Source organism: Cimex lectularius, unplaced genomic scaffold (assembly GCF_000648675.2).
Source record: "Cimex lectularius strain Harlan isolate CLEC.00 unplaced genomic scaffold, Clec_2.1 scaffold46, whole genome shotgun sequence".
Classification (NCBI taxonomy): domain Eukaryota; kingdom Metazoa; phylum Arthropoda; class Insecta; order Hemiptera; family Cimicidae; genus Cimex; species Cimex lectularius.
The window spans coordinates 1,644,296-1,663,740 of record NW_019392654.1 but is presented as its reverse complement, the minus strand read 5'-3'; the positions used below and the strand labels follow the sequence as shown (position 1 = coordinate 1,663,740).

The following is a 19,445-nucleotide window of genomic DNA, read 5'->3' as shown; positions in this document are numbered from 1 at the left end:
TACTGTTTAGTTAGAAACCAGAGTACAACCGAAGCAGGTCAATAAATAATAAAATTAATCCATTTATGTTTAGTGGTCATAATTGACCATAATGTTTTCTTGGTTGTTACCTGGGATGTGGTCAAATAAAATATTTTTAATTTTAAATCTCCGCCTAGCTTTCAGAACTTATTGTACCTTCTTCATGCCTCTTCCAAAAAAATATATTATACATTTTAATTTTGGCCAATTTAACATCAAATATATATAAGAACATGACACACATTTTTATACTTTCTGATTTTAAACAGAAGTATATAAACTTAAATTCTTTTATTTTCGTGTAAACACTGAAAACCTTTTCACTTTTTTCTTCACCTGTTCAACTATAAAATGGCTAGACTAGTTTTATATAATACCATAGTCAGTAAAAATACAAACACAAATAAAAACAATAATATCTAGTGTGAGGTTTTTCTCAGGGACGGTTTATTTGACCACATCCCCGATAACAACCAAGAGAACACGATCTGCATCAGTTGGTCGATAAATCTACAAAGCATAATTGTCCATATTAATTATTTCAATTAATAGTAACATTAATTCAATCAATATAATAGAATAATGACATTATATTCATCAGATTCTTGATTTATTGTAAGCAACTAGAAATTTAATTTATTAATTTTTAAGATTTTTTATTTGCAAATAAATGCAGCTCAGTCTGTATGATTATTACCCATATCAAATTACCCTTAAAACCCTTTTTTAATTTATTTAATGGCTTTCTCAAACCCCATCTACCTCTCTAAACATGGTTAAATTTGGTAATTTTCAGGTCCATATGAGAACACATACGGGAGAGAAGCCATTCCAGTGTCTCGAGTGCGGTAAACAGTTTTCTCAACTCAGGAATTACAAGTACCACCGATCGGTCCACGAAGGGACCCGTGAGTTCGCCGCGACCTGCCCGGAATGCGGGAAATACTTCAACGACCGAGGATACCTCAGCTCACACATGAAAATTCACAGGAATAGGAAAGAATACGGCTGCGAGTACTGCGGGAAAAGTTTCAACCAGAGGGTCGCCTACAACATGCACGTGAGGATTCACACGGGCGAGAAGCCGCATGAGTGTCCACACTGCGGCAAATCCTTTTCGCGGAAGATGCTGTTGAAGCAGCACCTGCGGATCCACACGGGCGAGAAACCTTTTTCCTGCGTGGTCTGTCAGAAGGCGTTCGCCGACAGGTCCAACATGACCCTCCACATGCGACTACACTCCGGTATCAAACCGTACTCTTGCACGGTCTGCTCCAAGTCTTTCACGAAAAAGCACCACCTCAAGACACATATGAACTACCACACCGGAGTCAAACCCTATTCCTGCGAAAAGTGCGGCCTCAAATTCAGTCAGAGTAGTAATATGAGGACCCATTACAAAAAATGCACGTCTACCGGTGTCGTCGATGTTCAGATCAACGTCAACAACGGAGTTGCCTCGAACCCACCGCAACCTTACCCTCCGTTGCCATCCGAACCCAACTCTCCACAACTGGGTGTAAATACATGATAATTGTGCCATTTTATTTTAATGTGTTTTTTTTACTTTTAAATTTAATTATTGTATCGTACTTAAGTATATCAGAAACAATCAAAAAGTGATCTTTCAGGTGATAGCTTAGTTTATTGAATAATTACAAATATTTTATAATTATTTTTAATATTAAGTTCGAATAGGAAGTTTTGTGATACGACAAACGCTTGTATATATACATAAATTGTTACGACGCGAGTTTTCTTGTTGTTAATTTATTAAACTCACGCTTTAAATTTATAAAGAATTGAAAATTGTTACAATCAGTGTCTAATGATTTATTATTTTAAAATGAACATTATTTGTTGTTAAAAGTTATTTATTTTATAAATGTTATGAAAGTGTAAATATAATATTTTTTAAATTAAATTAGCAACTAGGTCGGTAATTAAGGCGGTAATATTAAACCAACCGCAAGCTCATATATTATATTTCTTTCAGCTCTCTTGTCAAAAGTATTAAAATTAGCATCACAAAATACCAATGCTCATTCTTAAAGACTTTTTTAATGTTTGTAAATAAATATATATCCTTTTATTTATAATTATTAGAAGTTTTATCATTTAAATACATTTTCCAAACGTTAAGATCAGCAATAAACGAAATCGATTACCAAGAAATCAAGATTATTAAAATAAAATTGTTTTCTTAACTTTAACTTAACTTTTTTAACTGTTTTGTAGTCTTCAGGTCGAGGCTTCCCACTTGATAATACTCCCTTTACATTTTTTAAACACAACCCAAAGCAAAAATGATTATCCTATAAATTTATGGAGAAAAAATCGAGAAATCGTATGATGAGATAGAATCAGGATACCTATTTAATTCCAGAGAAAAGTTATTTAGCAGAGCAATTAAACTTAGACAAGCACTATCCTTCGTATCGACAATTCTCTTTGGTTACCTAGTCAATTTTTCATTTTTATCGAAAGGTGTTTTGTTCGAAACTGTCTAAAAGTCTGTAATAAAAGTCTAAAACTGTCTACTCATCTCTAAAAGCCAGCCACCAAATCAGGAAATCACTACGTTAATATTTATTACTCATAAGGGTGAAGCTACGGATTTGGGATCACCTATTTCAAAACTTTTTTTCAAATTTAAAATAAGAAATCTATAAGTAATGGCACACCCCGTGATAGGGACGCATTCTCCACATTCCATTTTAACCCAAATCAAAACAGGATATTGCTGCGTAAAATAAAAATATTCAAAAGGTACATAGACAGAAATTCACAATCACACTCAAGTATATACAACAACGGTGAAGTTATATTAAAAACCTTTATGGTTTTAAGTTGTAATTTTTACCAACCATGACATAGCATCGCTGCGTTATAGCTTAAAACATAAAATTAATACATTTACAAAAGCCGTAGATTTTTATAGGTGTTGCTTGCTATGCTTAGTGCTTAGTTAAAACGTAGCACATGAAAAATCAAACACGACATTTTCACAAATCGCTGTAATTTTTTAATATGATTGTGATGATCGTTCTGGAGAAAGGAATCTGCACTGTGGAAGAAAGGGGACGATCATCGCAAACACATTGAAAAAAAGAGGAGATAACCCCTGAATACGAAAAGGAGTGCGCTTATAGAAAGACGTCTTCAATTTTACTATTTTGTGCCATAGTGAAAGATTTAAGGTACTCATATATGTTCGATTCATTTCGGTTAATTCTGATTTTTGTTTACATTTTGATCTCTGAACATTGCCTGGTAAAAGATTACTGTTGTGCTACAAAAAGAACTTCTCGTACATTGTAAATATTCCGTTTGTTTCATGCCAAGAAGAAACATTTTTTTTTTAAATAAATTATATAATGTGACACGTAAAAAGTACACGTGTAACACCAAGGTTGAAAATTTTTTGAATACCAAACCAACCACACACACACGTGCGCGCGCACGTACATGTACTACACAAAACCCTGAAGGCTTTTGGAAATCAAAATAAGTCATTGATTAAGTTGCCATGTTGCCAACCAAGACATGGTACAGCTGCATTTAGATATTGATGAAGTTGCCCATTCTTCTCACAAGAAATGGTTTATACTGTAAGCAAGATTTTGTATCAAATATAACATAAATGTAATGTGGAAGGTTTATGGGCCGACTAATAACTGAGGTCATCGTTGTCCCTTTGCGTGTTTTCCTTCTTTTCCTGTACTTTCACGCGAATTTATAACGTAAGGTTCAAAACTTTTGCTTAAATGTTTTCCATTTTTAATAGATTTCTTGAAGCAGGTCGTGTTTTTGCAAAATAATATCACTTTTGACCAAATCCGGTTGTCGCAGCATGCTTCGGAATTACTATATGCTTGTTCTAAGTCAGTTCAACGGCTTTTATATATTAGAATTACTAATACTCGAAATATGGTAAAGCTGAAACAAATAATATTAGATTTTAATAACTTTTGATGGAGTTATTTGTCAAGTCGTTGGTACAATGTAAGTACAATGATTGTGAAATTTTATCACAAAGACAAATGTTGAGAAATGCCAGAAAGAAGTTATTTATCATTAAAATATTATTTGCGTACCGCATTTCAATTAAAAAGGTTTCACCATATACATGTGACTCGGTAAATTTACCGAGATGATAACTTATGAAATAGTCCATTGTTCAGCCTATGGATAAAAAGTATCGTGCCGTAACGTGACGAAAGTTCTTAACGAAGCCGACATTTGACATTTATTGACCTTCTTCGGCAAAGTTCGCAATTAATTCTTCGATTTTATAACGATCTGTGTTTTTTCCTCGATTATAACCGTTGGACTTTATCGTTCGATATATCGCTATCATTATTTAACGTTAACTTTTTAACGTTTAACGTTAACTTAATTTTCTAAATATAATATTGGGTCATCTATCTCATTTAGTTTTGTCAATTAAAACAGGATTTTTTTTTAAATAGTTTCACAGAAATTTGCCAAAAATCAACGACTTTCAAGGCTAAACATTATTTTCTCATTTATTTATGAGGGGAAGGTGTTAACTAATTTGACTCGGATCACTTCGCCCTATAGAGAGCAATTAAATGCAAACAACTTTCATCTGCTTTTAACGTGATTTCGATTATACTAAGTATAAATATTTGTATAATCATAGCTCTGATCCTTCATTCATTATTTCAACTTACGTGCGTTGGTGTAACTTATCCTCTCACCTGTACAACCTCACCGAAAATATTTTAAAAGGATCCTGTTCCCCTTGGATTTTTTATGTGACTGTTCAATTATTGATAGTAAAAAAACTACCAATATTGGCACATAATGTATCCATTATGATTTTTTGTGTGTTTGTGTGTGTGTATGTAATCACAGCAGAAAAAAGGTTATGTGTAAATATGTTGTCAATTCTGCAAGTAAATTGTGCAATTTCTCCACTTTGACTGCAGGTGACGAACTTGAATTTTGGTCGTTGCCGATCATTTTGATCTGCCTGGACTAAATTTAAAATTCGGCATTTATTCTGAACTTGTAGTTTGATCGTCCCCCTATCGTAAATAAACGTTCAAGCAACCTATAGAAGTCGGTGATAAAAGGAGATAGATAACATAGGTCTGAAATTTTACTTCTGTTCCCTGATTTAATCATTGCTTATTTTAATTTTTATGTTATTGTTGTTTGTTATTTGGAGATCGAGAGATGCGGTCTGGTGTGACGAAGATTTTAGAAAAACATTTTCTTTATCGGGTCAACGTTTCGATCTTTATTGAGATCATCTTCAGTGCTCAATGTGTTTGTTTTCCGTGTAGATGTGTCTTTCTTGTCTGTCGTGCTGCGAGTGCCCGTTGCCAGCGGCAATTCGCGTTTTTTCAACTACCAGACCTTACCAAAGTTAAGGTTGTATACATTACTGTCTATTGTTTTATGTTATTTTTAATTTTATTTTGTATTTTTCATTCTTCAGCTGTATTGAATATTAGTGCAAATGTGTGTCTGTCTTGTTGGTTTAGGGATGTCAGATAACAGCGATGATCCACCGGCACGTTCTTCACCTCGCAGACTTGACCAAAATGTTCATTTTTTGTGCTGTAGATGTTGACATGTCAGTTAGTATTTAATTTTAATTGTTATTCTAAAACTATAGAACAACCTTTGGTTTCAATATGTTTGATGTTACTTCATTAGTTTCTGAGAATGTTAAATAAGAGTTGTCAACTTTATTATCGGCGTTTTTGTTGTTATACGTTTCGTAATGCTGTCAAGAAAGTAGTACTAGCACTAATGATCAGTGATGACCAGCTACATTCAGGTTCACTCCTCCAAAGATCTCACCACAACTTAAAACACTATTTATTAGCCATGATTTATAATAATTGCCAAATTCGAAGCTTACCGTTCTCAGGCGAAGTAGCTCATTATTTTCCAGGCTCGTAAAGGGGAGATTTACGAGTGTTTGGTATAGTAAAACCAGCCAACTGCCTTATCTAGAACTCGCGGAGATGATCGCGAGCTCTCGGCTTCCGATAGCAAGTTAACGATGGTAGACGACTTCCCACACCATGACTTAACTTTTGTAACCGATGGATCATTAACCCATCAGGACATATTTTTTTAATTAATGTCTTTGGGGCCATTCATTCAATTTTATATGAGATTACAGCCATTGAGAAAACAACCGTTATAACCATTACTATAAAACTTGAAAAAAAAATTTCAAATTGCACAAGTTCGATTAGCTAGTATAAACTTAAACTACTATTAACTATTAAACTTAAAAGATGCCTATAAGTATTTCTTCCGAATATTCAGCGGGATTTTTACAAGACGCGCCTGAGTGGGCAGAATTGTCTGTGGTAAAAAAGAAATAACAAGTTATATTATATTAACTTCGACAACAACTGCAATAAGGATTCGGAAAAAAAATTATGAACAAAAACGACCAGAATTTTTGGTTTTTAAATGAGATAAACCCGAAGTCAAATTATCTAAGATTTGACAAAAGCAGCTTTGAGCAGTTAGCACTTTCCTTGCAAAACGGAGGCTTCATTGAATGAAATAAAAAATTAAATAAAAGATAAAAGAAATATTCCTTATTAATCTTTCAATTTTATATAGGTAGCAATAAAAATTAAAACAATACAAAAAATAATAACAGTTCATTCCTTTTCTTACGACGCTCAAGGAAAAACTTCCACCTTAATTTAATGGCCGTCGTTTTAAGTAACAACGGCACTTTATTTTTACCAAATTAAGATTTAAAAAATTTCGCACCATGAAGATCAAGTTTATGATTAGGCCTTTTTATGACTGTCAAAATTCCTTTTGAATTATTGTAACAGTGTTTATGGAATTTCCGTTTGCGTGATCTCAGTTCAAAATTACCTTGACATGAAATTGTTGTAGTTATGATATGTGTAATACACCTAAATAATTTAAACAAATAACTAATTTGTTTTATTAATAATTAATTAAGGTTTTAAGTTGAGATAAAAAAGTCAGTGTCACGGGCGGGATTCGAACCCACGACCTTCGGCTTGATACGCCGCTACTCTACCACTTGAGCTATCGTGACTTCGATCCACTCGGGCACTAACTTCCCATCTCAAAAAATGGCAAAAAGGAGGGAAAATTCGAGGGTGGAGTTGAGATGGGAAGTTAGTGCCCGAGTGGATCGAGGTCACGACAGCTCAAGTAGTAGAGCAGCGGCGTATCTAGCCGAAGATCGTGGGTTCGAATCTCGCTCCTGACACTGACTTTTTTATCTCAACTAAAAACCTTAATTAATTGTAAGATATTAATTGGTAAGGCGGACCACGAAAGCTAGTGAATTTATTAATAACAATTAAAAAATACAGTGAAATTACAGTAACAATTTCAAATATTAATCGAAATGATAAAATAAGCGTTGCAGGTCTGCAATATACTTAAAGAAGTTAAAAACTCCACTACAACTGACATACAGAATGGGCAACAACGTTTTAATCAATAGGACCATTCGTTGGAAAACCAATATCATTTTTAATAAATTGTTCATCAATTTGCTTCCATCAATCTTTCAAGTATTTTCTAGTTTTCATATTTTTACACTAAATCTTGAATTTTTTTCTTAAAGTAGTTCAGTGGGTTTTCATTACGTCCCACTTTAAAGCAAACCAGATGCCTAGTTACTAATAAAATCCGTTTTTACAAAACAACTAAAAATTCTTTAAAAAAATATATTCCTCCTAACGACGGCTCCACCCTCGACCGTTATGCCGTTATCGGTTTGGCCCGGGTGGGCACAGAACGCTATCTCCACACGATCCTTCCAGGCTCGGTGACAGGACACGAAAAAAGCTTTAATTGTGTCCTGGATGAAATGCCGATGGTGCGATTCATCTTATTCCGTTTCCTAATAAAGTGGCTCGGTCCACGTTTCAATCCTTCATCTCCCTGTCCCACATAGTATATTGTAAAACGGGATCCATTGAATGCAAATTGATTTCTTTTGGAATTCTATAAATTTCTAGTCCACTTGCTTCAGACGTTCCAGCTTTGCGACCAATTAACGCCTGTCAACTTAAATCTCTTAGCCAATATAGCTTATCATCCCTTTTACAATCATGTTCATTTATTATTTATTTAGTTTATTCCTAAATTAAATCACTGTTATCATTATTTAGCCATCCAGTACATAAACAGTAAGTATTTCTTACTTACTATGTCCAAATTTGTAACCTCAGTTCATTTAACAGAGTATACTCGTTTTACCTTGTATTCTCTGCCATTTTGGCTGTTCCAATTACGGTTATAACGGTAATTTATAGTAAACATAGCCAAAATGAAGAGAAACAATCCTCCAATATGTAAACATAATTCAAAATAAAATAATACTGTTAAACGTTATGGCGAGATTTGTGAGGCGACCTCCTGCATCGTATCCGACCATCCTGTGTTCTCTATGGTTTTGTCTATCAAACGTGTTTCGGCATTTTTCATTCTCAGTGGTTGGCCAATGCGTTATTTTGTCAGTCGTGTACTGAAAGCGTATCAACGTGAAATGATGTTGTTGTTTTTTTGTCCCTGACTGGAAGTCTGGGTTTTGCTGATGTTTATTAAGATTGTTGTGTTAGTTTTTTTTTTTTTTTTAATTTCGATGTGATGTAGTGTTGTTGCTCAAAAAACTTTGTTTATTCTCTTGTAATCAATGTTAATAACTAGGTTTGATGTGTATACTTTATCTTCTTTGAATGTCATGGGACTGCTTTAAACCTGTGAGATTTTTTCTTGAGTTTTGATAGTGTTTTGTCGTTTCCAATCTTGCGGTGAGACCTTCTTTGCTGTTGCAAAATACAAAACAACTAGACGCACACAAAATATAAAGCACAGGTCAACCACTTAAAAATAGCGAAAAACTGAAACATATCTGATCGATGAAAGCAGCGTCGATATGCAGACCAAAATGATTGGAAACGACTTAACTTTAGCTTTAAACTTGCCCGACTTGTTCGAAGGTATATTGTTTTTCAAGGGGAGTTTTGTGTAGTTGGATTTGAGAGATTTCTTCTTGACTTCTAAATGGTAATTAACCTAAAGTTAGGTTTTGTAATTTTTTTTGATAATAATAATAATAGTTAATACATTTACAACACTCAGCACTAGCGGTCAAGGACTTACTTGATGCTGGGACAAGTAACTGGCCCTCCCCCCCCCAAAAAAAAAATATGTAAAGCCATCGGACCAGAACTAAAATTGAGCAGACTAAACACTTCTGCTGAAAGCGGAACTGGACAAATGGAGGAAGATACAGACTAGAAAATGTTTTACCCTTCAGTTAGAATGCAGGTTATTAACAGTTTATGAATAACCATATGTAAAAAGTAGAAAAAATTGATTGCTCACTCTGCCAAGGATCAGAAACATCAGAAATGTCTAGCCCCATAGCGTCACCCATAAAAGTTTGTAAAAAGTTCACACAGATATTAGCAAACTCTTGGAAAGAGCTCAAATATAAGAAAGTGCACTTACCATGGTTTGGACAAAAAGTGTGGTCAATTCACAATTTACTGATTTGTTTGCAGTGAACAGAAAAGTCTGTTTAATCATCAGAAACTCTCGCACCAATTTTTTTTTTTAAATATTTATATCTATGTTTCTGTATTATAACAATTCAAAGTGAAGCTAAAGAAACCCATAGTGAAAAGAATATTTAGGAAAATGCCATCCAATTTAACTCCTCTCTTACATTACATCGTATTGCTTGCGTTCTTTGGTGTTCGTTTTCTATTTGCTGAGCTGGATTCTGTACTTTTGTCTTTCTAAATTAAATTGGCGTGGTGATGTACACCACGAAACCTGAAGCAATTGTAGTCGCAACAAGTCCTTCCTATGTGTAGGACATTGTCAAGTCAGTAAATTAACAAATGAATTCTATAGATTTATACTAGAAAGGTTCGATTTTCTGTACAAATTGAAAAATGGTTCTATCAATCGAATTCTACAAACTTAGTTATTTATAAAATGCGATCCTGAGCGTTTATGTTAAAAAATATATGACTTAGAGAACAGGTGGTGGCCGTTTATAATCCGGGCAGTTTCCGTAAATCGACTCGATGTGAAAAGTTGGAAATAATCTGGACAAAAAAACGTGCATTGTAATCAACAGTGTTAGTTCGTCGTTAAGAAAATTTATTTAAATTTATTTCGTAGACCCGAAGTGGGTGTCTCCAGGCCAGAAGCCATCAACCTACAAAGACGAGTGGGTGTCGAACTGTATCAGTAAAAAACATGAAACAAGTCAACGTCCTGCCTGTTTCTTTCGTATCGTTCCTTCTTCCTTGGCGGAAACACCCTTGGGCGGGTGGGTGTAAAGAACGTCCGTTTATGCTAATGCAGCACACAATGAGGTTGGGCCAGAATTATGATTCCGTTATGACGTCTAGGTAATTACGGTTTTGGCGTTTCTGAGTATGTAGAGACCTGTTTTTAGCGTTTGTTTAGATATCTCGGGGCAATAAAAACCATCCAATGTTTTTTTTCTAGTCGTTTGCCCAGTCCATTATGTCTTAATAAACGTCGTCACGTTTTAAACTTCAGCATTGACTAAAGACGACTTTTTAACGTCAAACTTTCTGCCTTTCGCTAAGTTTTGACTATTATTTACTATTATCAAAATAACAGCTAGGAAAAAATATCTTCGTGATCAGTTAAATATTCATCTTTGACAGAAAAATCCTTTTTGACAAGAAGGATAGTGTTGCCCCTTAATTTTCGTAATTCTTTCACTTTCGTTTTCATATAAAATGTCTATCTACTTTTGGCGTTCCGGTGTAGTGTTTGTTTGTGTGTGTGTGTGTTGTGTTGTGTGTTGTGTTGTGTGTTGTGTTGTGTGTTGGTTGTGTGTGTGTGCGTGCGTGCGTGCGTGCGTGTGTGTGTGTGTGTGTGTGTGTGTTTTTAACAAAAAAACTTATAATTATATTTTATGTTTGTAAAAAAATAAATGTTTAACGGTACAAATAAAATATCGAAACTGCTTGTAAGAGTTTTAAGTGTGAGCACTTGTTCGTAGTTGTGGAGCGTACAATATTTTAATCAAGACAAGAGATTTTTATAGTACATAACAAGGAAGGCAGACCTAAAGGCCAAGATAGTATTATTTGTTTACCATAGAACCCTGAAAGCCCTTATTTTTAAATTAGCCTGTTTCCTATTCTGAAAACAATAAACTTTGATTTATTTAAATTAACATTTAGATTCCGCAAAGAACAATTTAGGCATTAATATACATGTATACTCGGAAGAGAAGCGACAATCAAGACAATGTTCTTGAAAGTTGCGTACCTGAAAGTTTTAATAAAAGAACGACCAACCCTGATTCACGAAAAAACTATTTCTTCTAAAAAATTAAAAAATACATCAAGAAATATAGGAAGAAATGACACCCTTCGTAAACGTACTTTTCTTATATCAATTAATTTGAAAAAGATGCCAATGTTATAAAGTTTTATAATCATCACATTTCTGTCTACACAGTCAAAAGCTGCTATAAAATCAATGAAAATAACAACACGGCTTCTCTTCGTCAATCTTAATTTAATAATATTTAATAAGACAAAAAGGTTATCTATTCTCTAATATATTTGACAAAAACGGCTTGAGGAGACTTGCTAAGAAGATGAATGGATTCTGTAGATAAAATATAAAAACAAAAAGGTTTAGCATTTACACAGTACACTTTAAAATATCATCTTCTTTAAAACAAAATGAAGTGATTGCTCTTCTGAATAAAAGAACCAACGAAAGAGCCTTTGAGTTTTATGTAACTAGCGCTTGAGAAAATCTAAAAAGTATGCGAAAAAATAATGAAGTCCATAAATGCAAAGCTCATAAATTGTAATTTCGAGATTGTTAGCGGTAATAGAACTCGGCAAATCGTACTGAAACACCCAAGTTACCACTAATTGCGCAGCCTTAATGCGAAGAGCATTAAAACTAGTTACTAGTAGACATTTCAAGCGGTCCCGCAACGCTGATTTTCCCCTTTCTCGGACATTATTAAGAGAGAGTGCAGAAAATATGTTAACGAAGCATGCCGACCCATAGTTATTCTAGCATTACTAAATCAGACATTTGACTATTAACGCTGACAGTAAATTAAATGCCACCTGTTTATCTCTGCGATCCTTTAGGAGCTATGGAAGTCGCATAAGCTGGGTTTGGGTAGCGGAACGCATTTTGCATTATGTCAGTTATACTGGAAACTTACTAATCCTCCAGCCCATTACTGACTCCTTAATATTGGAGCTCATTCACCTTCCCAAGCTTACACACACACACACACACACACACACACACACACACACACACACACACACACACACACGAACGCACGCACACGCACACGCACACACACGAATAATACAAAACCCTTTAGATTTTTTTATAAACAGCATAAATCATTGTTTAAGTTCCTATTTTTACCAACCTAAGCAAGATAACCTACGTTGCTGTAATTAATTGTCCTTACTCGTTACTGATTACTGATACTTACTGGTTACTACTCTGGTACTCATTATATAAACATACCCGTGTACAGAATTTCTTACACCTCGCAGTCCCGGTAATTCTAGGTATTATGATTTACAATAAATTACAGGCAAACCTAGAGAATCACCCACTCCAGGTGTTGGCAGTCCAGGATTAGACCTCAGTCTTGTCCGTACAGGTTCCCAACCGCCGAGGTTGGGGTCCTGAAGTTATCAACAGCTATGTCTTTTCAGACTACGTTATCAATTCCTAAATCCACACTCTCACTTACTCCTAAATAAATTCTTCCTATTTAAATGACATTGACCAAGTTAGAATAGTGGGGTACTCGATAAAGTTAAGGAAAAAGTTTGAAAAAATAAACAATGATTTGGTTTGCTATTTACTATTCACATTTCATATTCGCACTGCTTGCCCTGCGTAAAGATGCAAACATTTGCTGTTTTTAATTACTCTTCACCGTTGCTCAGAACGATAGAGTCAGGGGAGATGGATTGACAAGCATTTTCTATCCTTTGCCGCATTTCTTCAACTGAGGTTGTTGTTTTATGATAGACACTGTTTTCTCAACGGCCCCACAGAAAATAGTCGCGTGAAGTTAAATCGGGAGACCGAAGAGGCCAATAGATAGGGCCATGAAGTCCCATCCACCTCTCCCGAAAATGGCGAGTCAAATAACGTCTCACCTGCAAAGAATAGTGTACGGGGCATCCATCAAGGTGGATAATCATTCTTTGTGGTTGTTGCAGAGGAACATAATCTAATAGTGTTGGTAAAACTTCCCTCAAAAAATTGAGGAACCCTTAACTGAGCACCATTTAAATTATTTTCGTAGAAATAAGACCCAATTAATCTGTCCCCGAGAAGTCCCCACCAAACATAGATGCTGAGAACCACCCGATGATGACAAGATTACGAAATTGTCGGATTTTTCTTTGCCACTTTCAAAAATTCCAATGGTTTAGAATGCAATTGTAAGTGAACTTGGATTCATCAGTCCATAGGATGTATGGAAGAACATTTTCTTCAGCCTCCCAAATCAACATTTGTGCAAGGAACGTTAGACTCCTGTCATAATCAGTCTACAAGTCCATTGACAAGATGAAAGCGATACGGCTTAAAATTGTAAGTCCGGAATACTTCTCTAATTTTATTTTTTGAAAAACCTAAAACCCTTCCAACATTTCGGGGAGAGGATTTCGGATTTTTGCGAACATACAGTAAAATATACAGATCCTCCGAAATTACGCTGCTGGTTTCTTGGCCATGGAACAGCAACCGTGCCGTATCTCTTCATATTGCGAACAACACGAATAAACGTTTTGTGGTTTACTCTAGGGCGATCAGGAAATTTCTAGGAGTATAACTCGAATGCACGACGACCACTATCAACAAAGCAGTCGTACATAACAACTTTGATGTTGATCGAAAAAATGTGCCCTTAAATGGAATATTGAATATACCGAATAGATACTCTTGTAAAATGTATTCACTTCCAGGAATTAAGGGACGCCCTGACCTTTAATAAAACAACCCTGTTTCCTTCAAAAAAACGAAACAGGGAGGACACAAATTCACGCATAATTATTGAGTGGCTTTCCTTCTCGCTCTCTATATAGAGCCAAGGAATTGCACTCCTCGATTAGATGGGACACATCGAACAACTAACTTTTCTCTGCATGCCTGACACATACGCGTGGTCGGGCCCAGAAGTGTCCCTCTGTAGAGCAAGCTCTTGCTACGAGAGAGCTTCTGCCGATCCGACCGGCCCATGTACATGTAGATAATTATTGTAGTTAATGTTTATATTGTTTTTATAAAAAGTTTGGTGATAGAAGTATTTGCATTAACTGTTGGAGTACAAGAGAATCGATGGGGTACTCAATATCCCGCTATCCATCCTTTTCTATCAATACATTCAAGCTTGTAAATACATTCTCAATTAAACTAGTTAGTGCACATTTACATGCGTGAAAGGTTGTAGGATAATGTTTAAGTGGATGGTATGTAAATAGGGAAGAAAATATTTAAGTATTGAGAGTATGAGTGTATCTAGGTTCAAAAAACTCGCCTGAACCTTGTCGATAATCCCTGCTGTATCTAAAAAACATTTAAACCTATTGTTGGTTAAATGTTCCATACACTAACATTAATAGTTTCTGCTGTACATTTGTGAGTATTGTTCTAATTGGGTCGGAAAACCATCATTAACTCGCCAAAGCCGAAATTTCTGTATCTATTATTTCACTTTAATCGCCACCCATTCATTAAAATATTTGTGATTTTTATTTACTTTTAATAGTTTAACTACTTTTTAGTATAAAATAAAACTGCATAGCGAGACTTCTTTATAGGATGTAATTGTTTTTGTCCCTGTTGTTTTGAGATACCAGGATTTGCTGTTCTTGTAAACAAGGTTTTGTAATATAATGTGAAGTTCATGGATTTTATGTCAGTATTAGGATACTAGCATAAAATTCATTATAATTATAAATTAATTTGTGTGTTTTTTAGTGGACAACAATTTCACACAACACAAATATCACACCACATAGCACCACATTTTATGCGCTGAAGATGACGCGAATAAAGGTCGAAACGCGGGAAAAAAATGAAAAAGGTGTTTTTCGAAACTACCTAAGTCTTGAATGCTCCTTACGAATCCAACAAATTAATAAATTTATTTATTTACGTAAGATATTTCTTTCATAAATGATGTGTTCCTGGTACAAAGGAGGGAAGGATAAAGACATGTTAAAGAAGCGCTAGAAGAAGATACACATAGAGTAAAAAATTAGTTTGATAAAAATGGTGTAGTTTTAAATAATTGAAAAAAAAAAACTTTTTTACAAATTTTCTAATAAATCTAACAGTAAGGTATAATACAGACTGCGATTGCAAACATGGTTGTTCATGTTGAGGAGGTTAAAAGAATTAAATATTTAGGTGTAATTGTTAAACAGAGATTAAAATTGGGTAATCGTATTAAAAATATGCGTTGTCACCAATGACAACTGAAATTGATAATGGAGAAAGAGGAATCAGATATAGTCACGAGATAAATATAAGATTGATACCTATAAAACCTGTTTTTTCAGTTCATTTGGCTTCATCCAAGGCTATTCAATCAGTTTACCTCATTCAGTAAAAGATAAAGAAAAATTTGAAAAACCTAATTTATTTTTCAGGTTGTACAAACATACAAATTTGGAGAGAAATTTTAGGCTTTCGCTTACAAATATTTATAACTTATTTGATTTACAACAATGATAATAAGTTATAGCATGGTTTAAATTTTAAACTTGCGGAAACATGAGAAAGCAATTTTTACCAGAGGAGTAAATCCATAGAAACATATTATAGTAAAATTAGAAATCATGCGTAAATGAATATTGTAAATTTATTCTTCCGAAAAAAAGTAGGATCGATTTCATCCTATCAATGGTAAATTATTATCAGAAAAATCTGCTATTTATAAAATTATTGAGGCAATAAATTCTTACAAATGAGGGCACATCGCAGAAAAGGATTTAGTGAGTGCCAGCCTTTATCGCCAACACAATCAATAATGATCCGGTTTGCTCTCGCCAAAGTATCTGCAACGGTATTCAGATAATATCAGAGCAGGCCATTTAAAATTAATGTTTTTTGCCCATAATTGACAATATGATATTGAAATTATGAAAACGTAGTGAGATAAAAGCAGGGTTTAAATTTAATCAATAAACCACACAAAATTAACACAACCTAATAAAATATGACCATTATAAGAACTTTTTAAAAACATTTAATATATCAACATGCTCCACGATTCACTAAAATCGTAATTATCAAACTGAAATAGATTTTGGCTTAATTGATAAACATGACATTGGAGGTTAGTAAATTCTGACCAAACAGCGAATATTTCAGCTAAGAATGTACCAACCTCCGTGGTAGTTCCGCCTGGAGGAGTACCGACTGCGCATTTCCATTTCCAAAGAAGGTAATAAACTGACTGAGACTGACAATAGTTGCAGGAACAGGCTAAGAGATACGCTGCTATTTTTTTGTAACCTGAAACAATCAGCTTCAGCTTGCAGCTGATTCCGATATCCTCATTTTTAGTACCTTTGTGGCAGAAAGAAAGAATTCTTTCGTTATTCCGCCTGTGGGCGATGCATTTCATTGTCCATCCATTTTTAGAGTTTTTGCTGTAATTGGTTGGAATGGGACTGCCTGCTGTTGCTTCCTCGGCGAGCTAATCGGCCTATTTATTTCCCTCTACACCTAAATCTAGTTTTATAAACTCAATGGGGTGCCAATTGAAATTAAGGGTATGATTTTGGTGATGGATAACCCCCCTCCAAAAAAAGGAAATACTTATTCGATTGTTGTATTCAATATTTACGTGAAATATTAAAGGGTTATCATTTAAAATTTTGTCTTTGATTTTGAGAAAAAAAGGTGTGGCATTACGCTTCAGACACCTTGGATATAAATTCAATTTTTTTGTGATTATAAGAATACGTTTGTTCGATTTCTAGGCGTTTTCGTCTCAGAAGAAGGAACAATATAAACTTGAAACATCAGGCTATGACTTAATTGTTTGGTTTTCTTCTCCATCTCATTCCTGAAGGTCCCAAGATCAAACTCAAAAGAATAATAAACTCATGATCATCGTTAACAAATATATATAAATTCAATTAAATGGTCAGAATTGCCGTTAAGTAAATCCAAAAACCTATTGTTTTAAAATCCAAAAGAAGCACGTAATCATTATATTGATTTTATTTTGATAAAGAAAGGAAATTATATTACTACTTGAAAACTAAAAAAAAAATGAAAGCAATTAGTTCTTCAACAACAGCTCAGAATGATTCAGAAGTTTTCTTGTATGCTATTACGTTTACTAACACCTGACTACAAGGATACTTAATTGTTGTCTGAAAATAAATGTTGTTAATTGTATAATAAATTATTAAAGGGAAATCGTTATTAATCGTCATATACTCATAAATTCTTATAATTGGTTATATTGGATTATTCCCACAACGAGAAAGATTATATAATCTTAACCATTAAAACCTCAGATCCATCACGCTGTGTGAAGTATGTATTAGTTAGTCCTCGTTAAGCAAATTGTGCTATTGTGCTAAGTTTTCAAAAGACTGATCGGAACAATACATTCGCACTTTACAGGATAATAAATAGATGAAATGACAGTGCCAGGGGCGTGAATTTTCACGATGCCTGTGTTAGAAAAATAATTAAATATATAGTGGGCGATGTCAGTCACGTGAAAGGAATTAGACGGATGCTCCGATTTGAAAGGGTGTAACGGTGAGGTGTGGAGTATCCACCATATGTAACATTCGGCTTAATAAATCAGAAGGCCTACCCGCGGGTATAGTAAGTACTTATTTTAAGACTCTAATTTAAAAAAATATTCGGGCTCGAAACATTTCTTAATTTAAAAATATGAGATGGTTCAATCGATAAAATATATAAACGAAGGGTGTTGCCCTAATGAGACGTCCGCGGGGGGAAGGATTTTATTTGCATAACCATTAAGAGTAGGCCTCGGGGGAATTTTAGTCCCGCATAAAATATCCTATGTATCTTTTTTATAATAATTTGCGTTCGTGGCATTAAATTCGGCCAAATAAGCTAAACAGCCGAGCAAATGTGAGCAGACCACCCCAGGGATGAACTAGTTGAACATACGTCTTGGATAATTGGAAAGCTCGCAAATGGCAGTTTTATGTTCGTTTACTTTTACCATTGTTCGGCAGCTGATAGGACAAAGCTAATTTAAAATTTAACTTCACGATGCGTTCTCTCGCACTAATAACAAAGGTTAATAGTCCCAAAACGGCTGTGCCTTTCCAGACCTAAGTACCTATTATCCGTTCGGTTCAAATCGGATATATATCTCACACCTAGTAGCCTTTTAGATTCCAATTTTTTCAAGTATAAAAAACGCATGATAGTTTTAAGCTATTTATTAGGTTGTTATTATTATTAGGTAATTTTGAGACACATCCCTGAATTAGGTGAAGTTTTTATGCCAGGTTTTGTAAGGGATCTGGTATAAATATAACTGACATTGCTGTCTTAGATAATAATCTTTCTAATCATAATGGGATACATGCAAGAATTGTTCTTGAGGAAAGCAAAACGAAAAGTTTAAAATTAGTCCAACCAATTACAAAACAGGTCCTGGAATGTTTGAGTATTATATGGACAATATAAATTGGAGTAGAGTTTTTGATGGTTTGACAAATGTTGAAGAGATATTGAGTGCCTTCATAAACATTATCATATCAAAATGTTTTTAGTGTTTTCCAATTTATAAAACAAAGCAACATTATAAAAACAAAAAAAATGGTTTGATAGAAATTTGCTAGAACTCAGAGAAAGAGTAAACTTCATGAACTATCTGGAAAAAGCACAAGGGATAAAAATATTGTAAACATAAGACATAAACTTAAAGTTCAATTTAGAAAAGAGATTAATAGAAGCAAAATTAATTTCAATGATAAACTAATAAACGAAACTGACGATCCCCAAAAAGAGAAGTGGAAAAGAATAAACAAAAAAGAAAGTGTAAAAATGATAATATACCTGGTGAGTTTGTAAATGCAAATGTTTTGAATAGTTATTTCTCTAACATAGCTATCAATTTAACGCAATACCATAAAACTAACATTAATGCAGCACAGTCAAATCCAATAAGTACGAATAATTCGAGTTTTAACTTCACTAAAGCTAATACTGATGAAGTGAGAAAAGCAATTTTAAGTTTAAAAAATTAAATTTATTGGTAAACAAAGAGAAGAGAAAGGTTATGATTCTAAAACCTTCTAATTAAAGAAATAGTCTAGATATTCATCAACCGATAAAACCTTGGG

The 19,445-nt window shown here is 34.1% G+C and overlaps 1 protein-coding gene across 1 annotated transcript in view; it reads left to right on the top strand.

Annotated features, from left to right (window-relative positions):
• Positions 1-1,817, top strand: part of LOC106671036 (zinc finger protein 134-like) — a 148,187-nt gene extending 146,370 nt beyond the window's left edge. The window contains exon 5 of the mRNA XM_024224582.1: positions 818-1,817. Within this exon, the coding sequence (XP_024080350.1) occupies positions 818-1,552 (735 nt within the window). The 3' untranslated portion in view covers positions 1,553-1,817. The remainder of the gene's footprint in view (positions 1-817) is intronic.
• Positions 1,818-19,445: the final 17,628 nt, after the last annotated feature.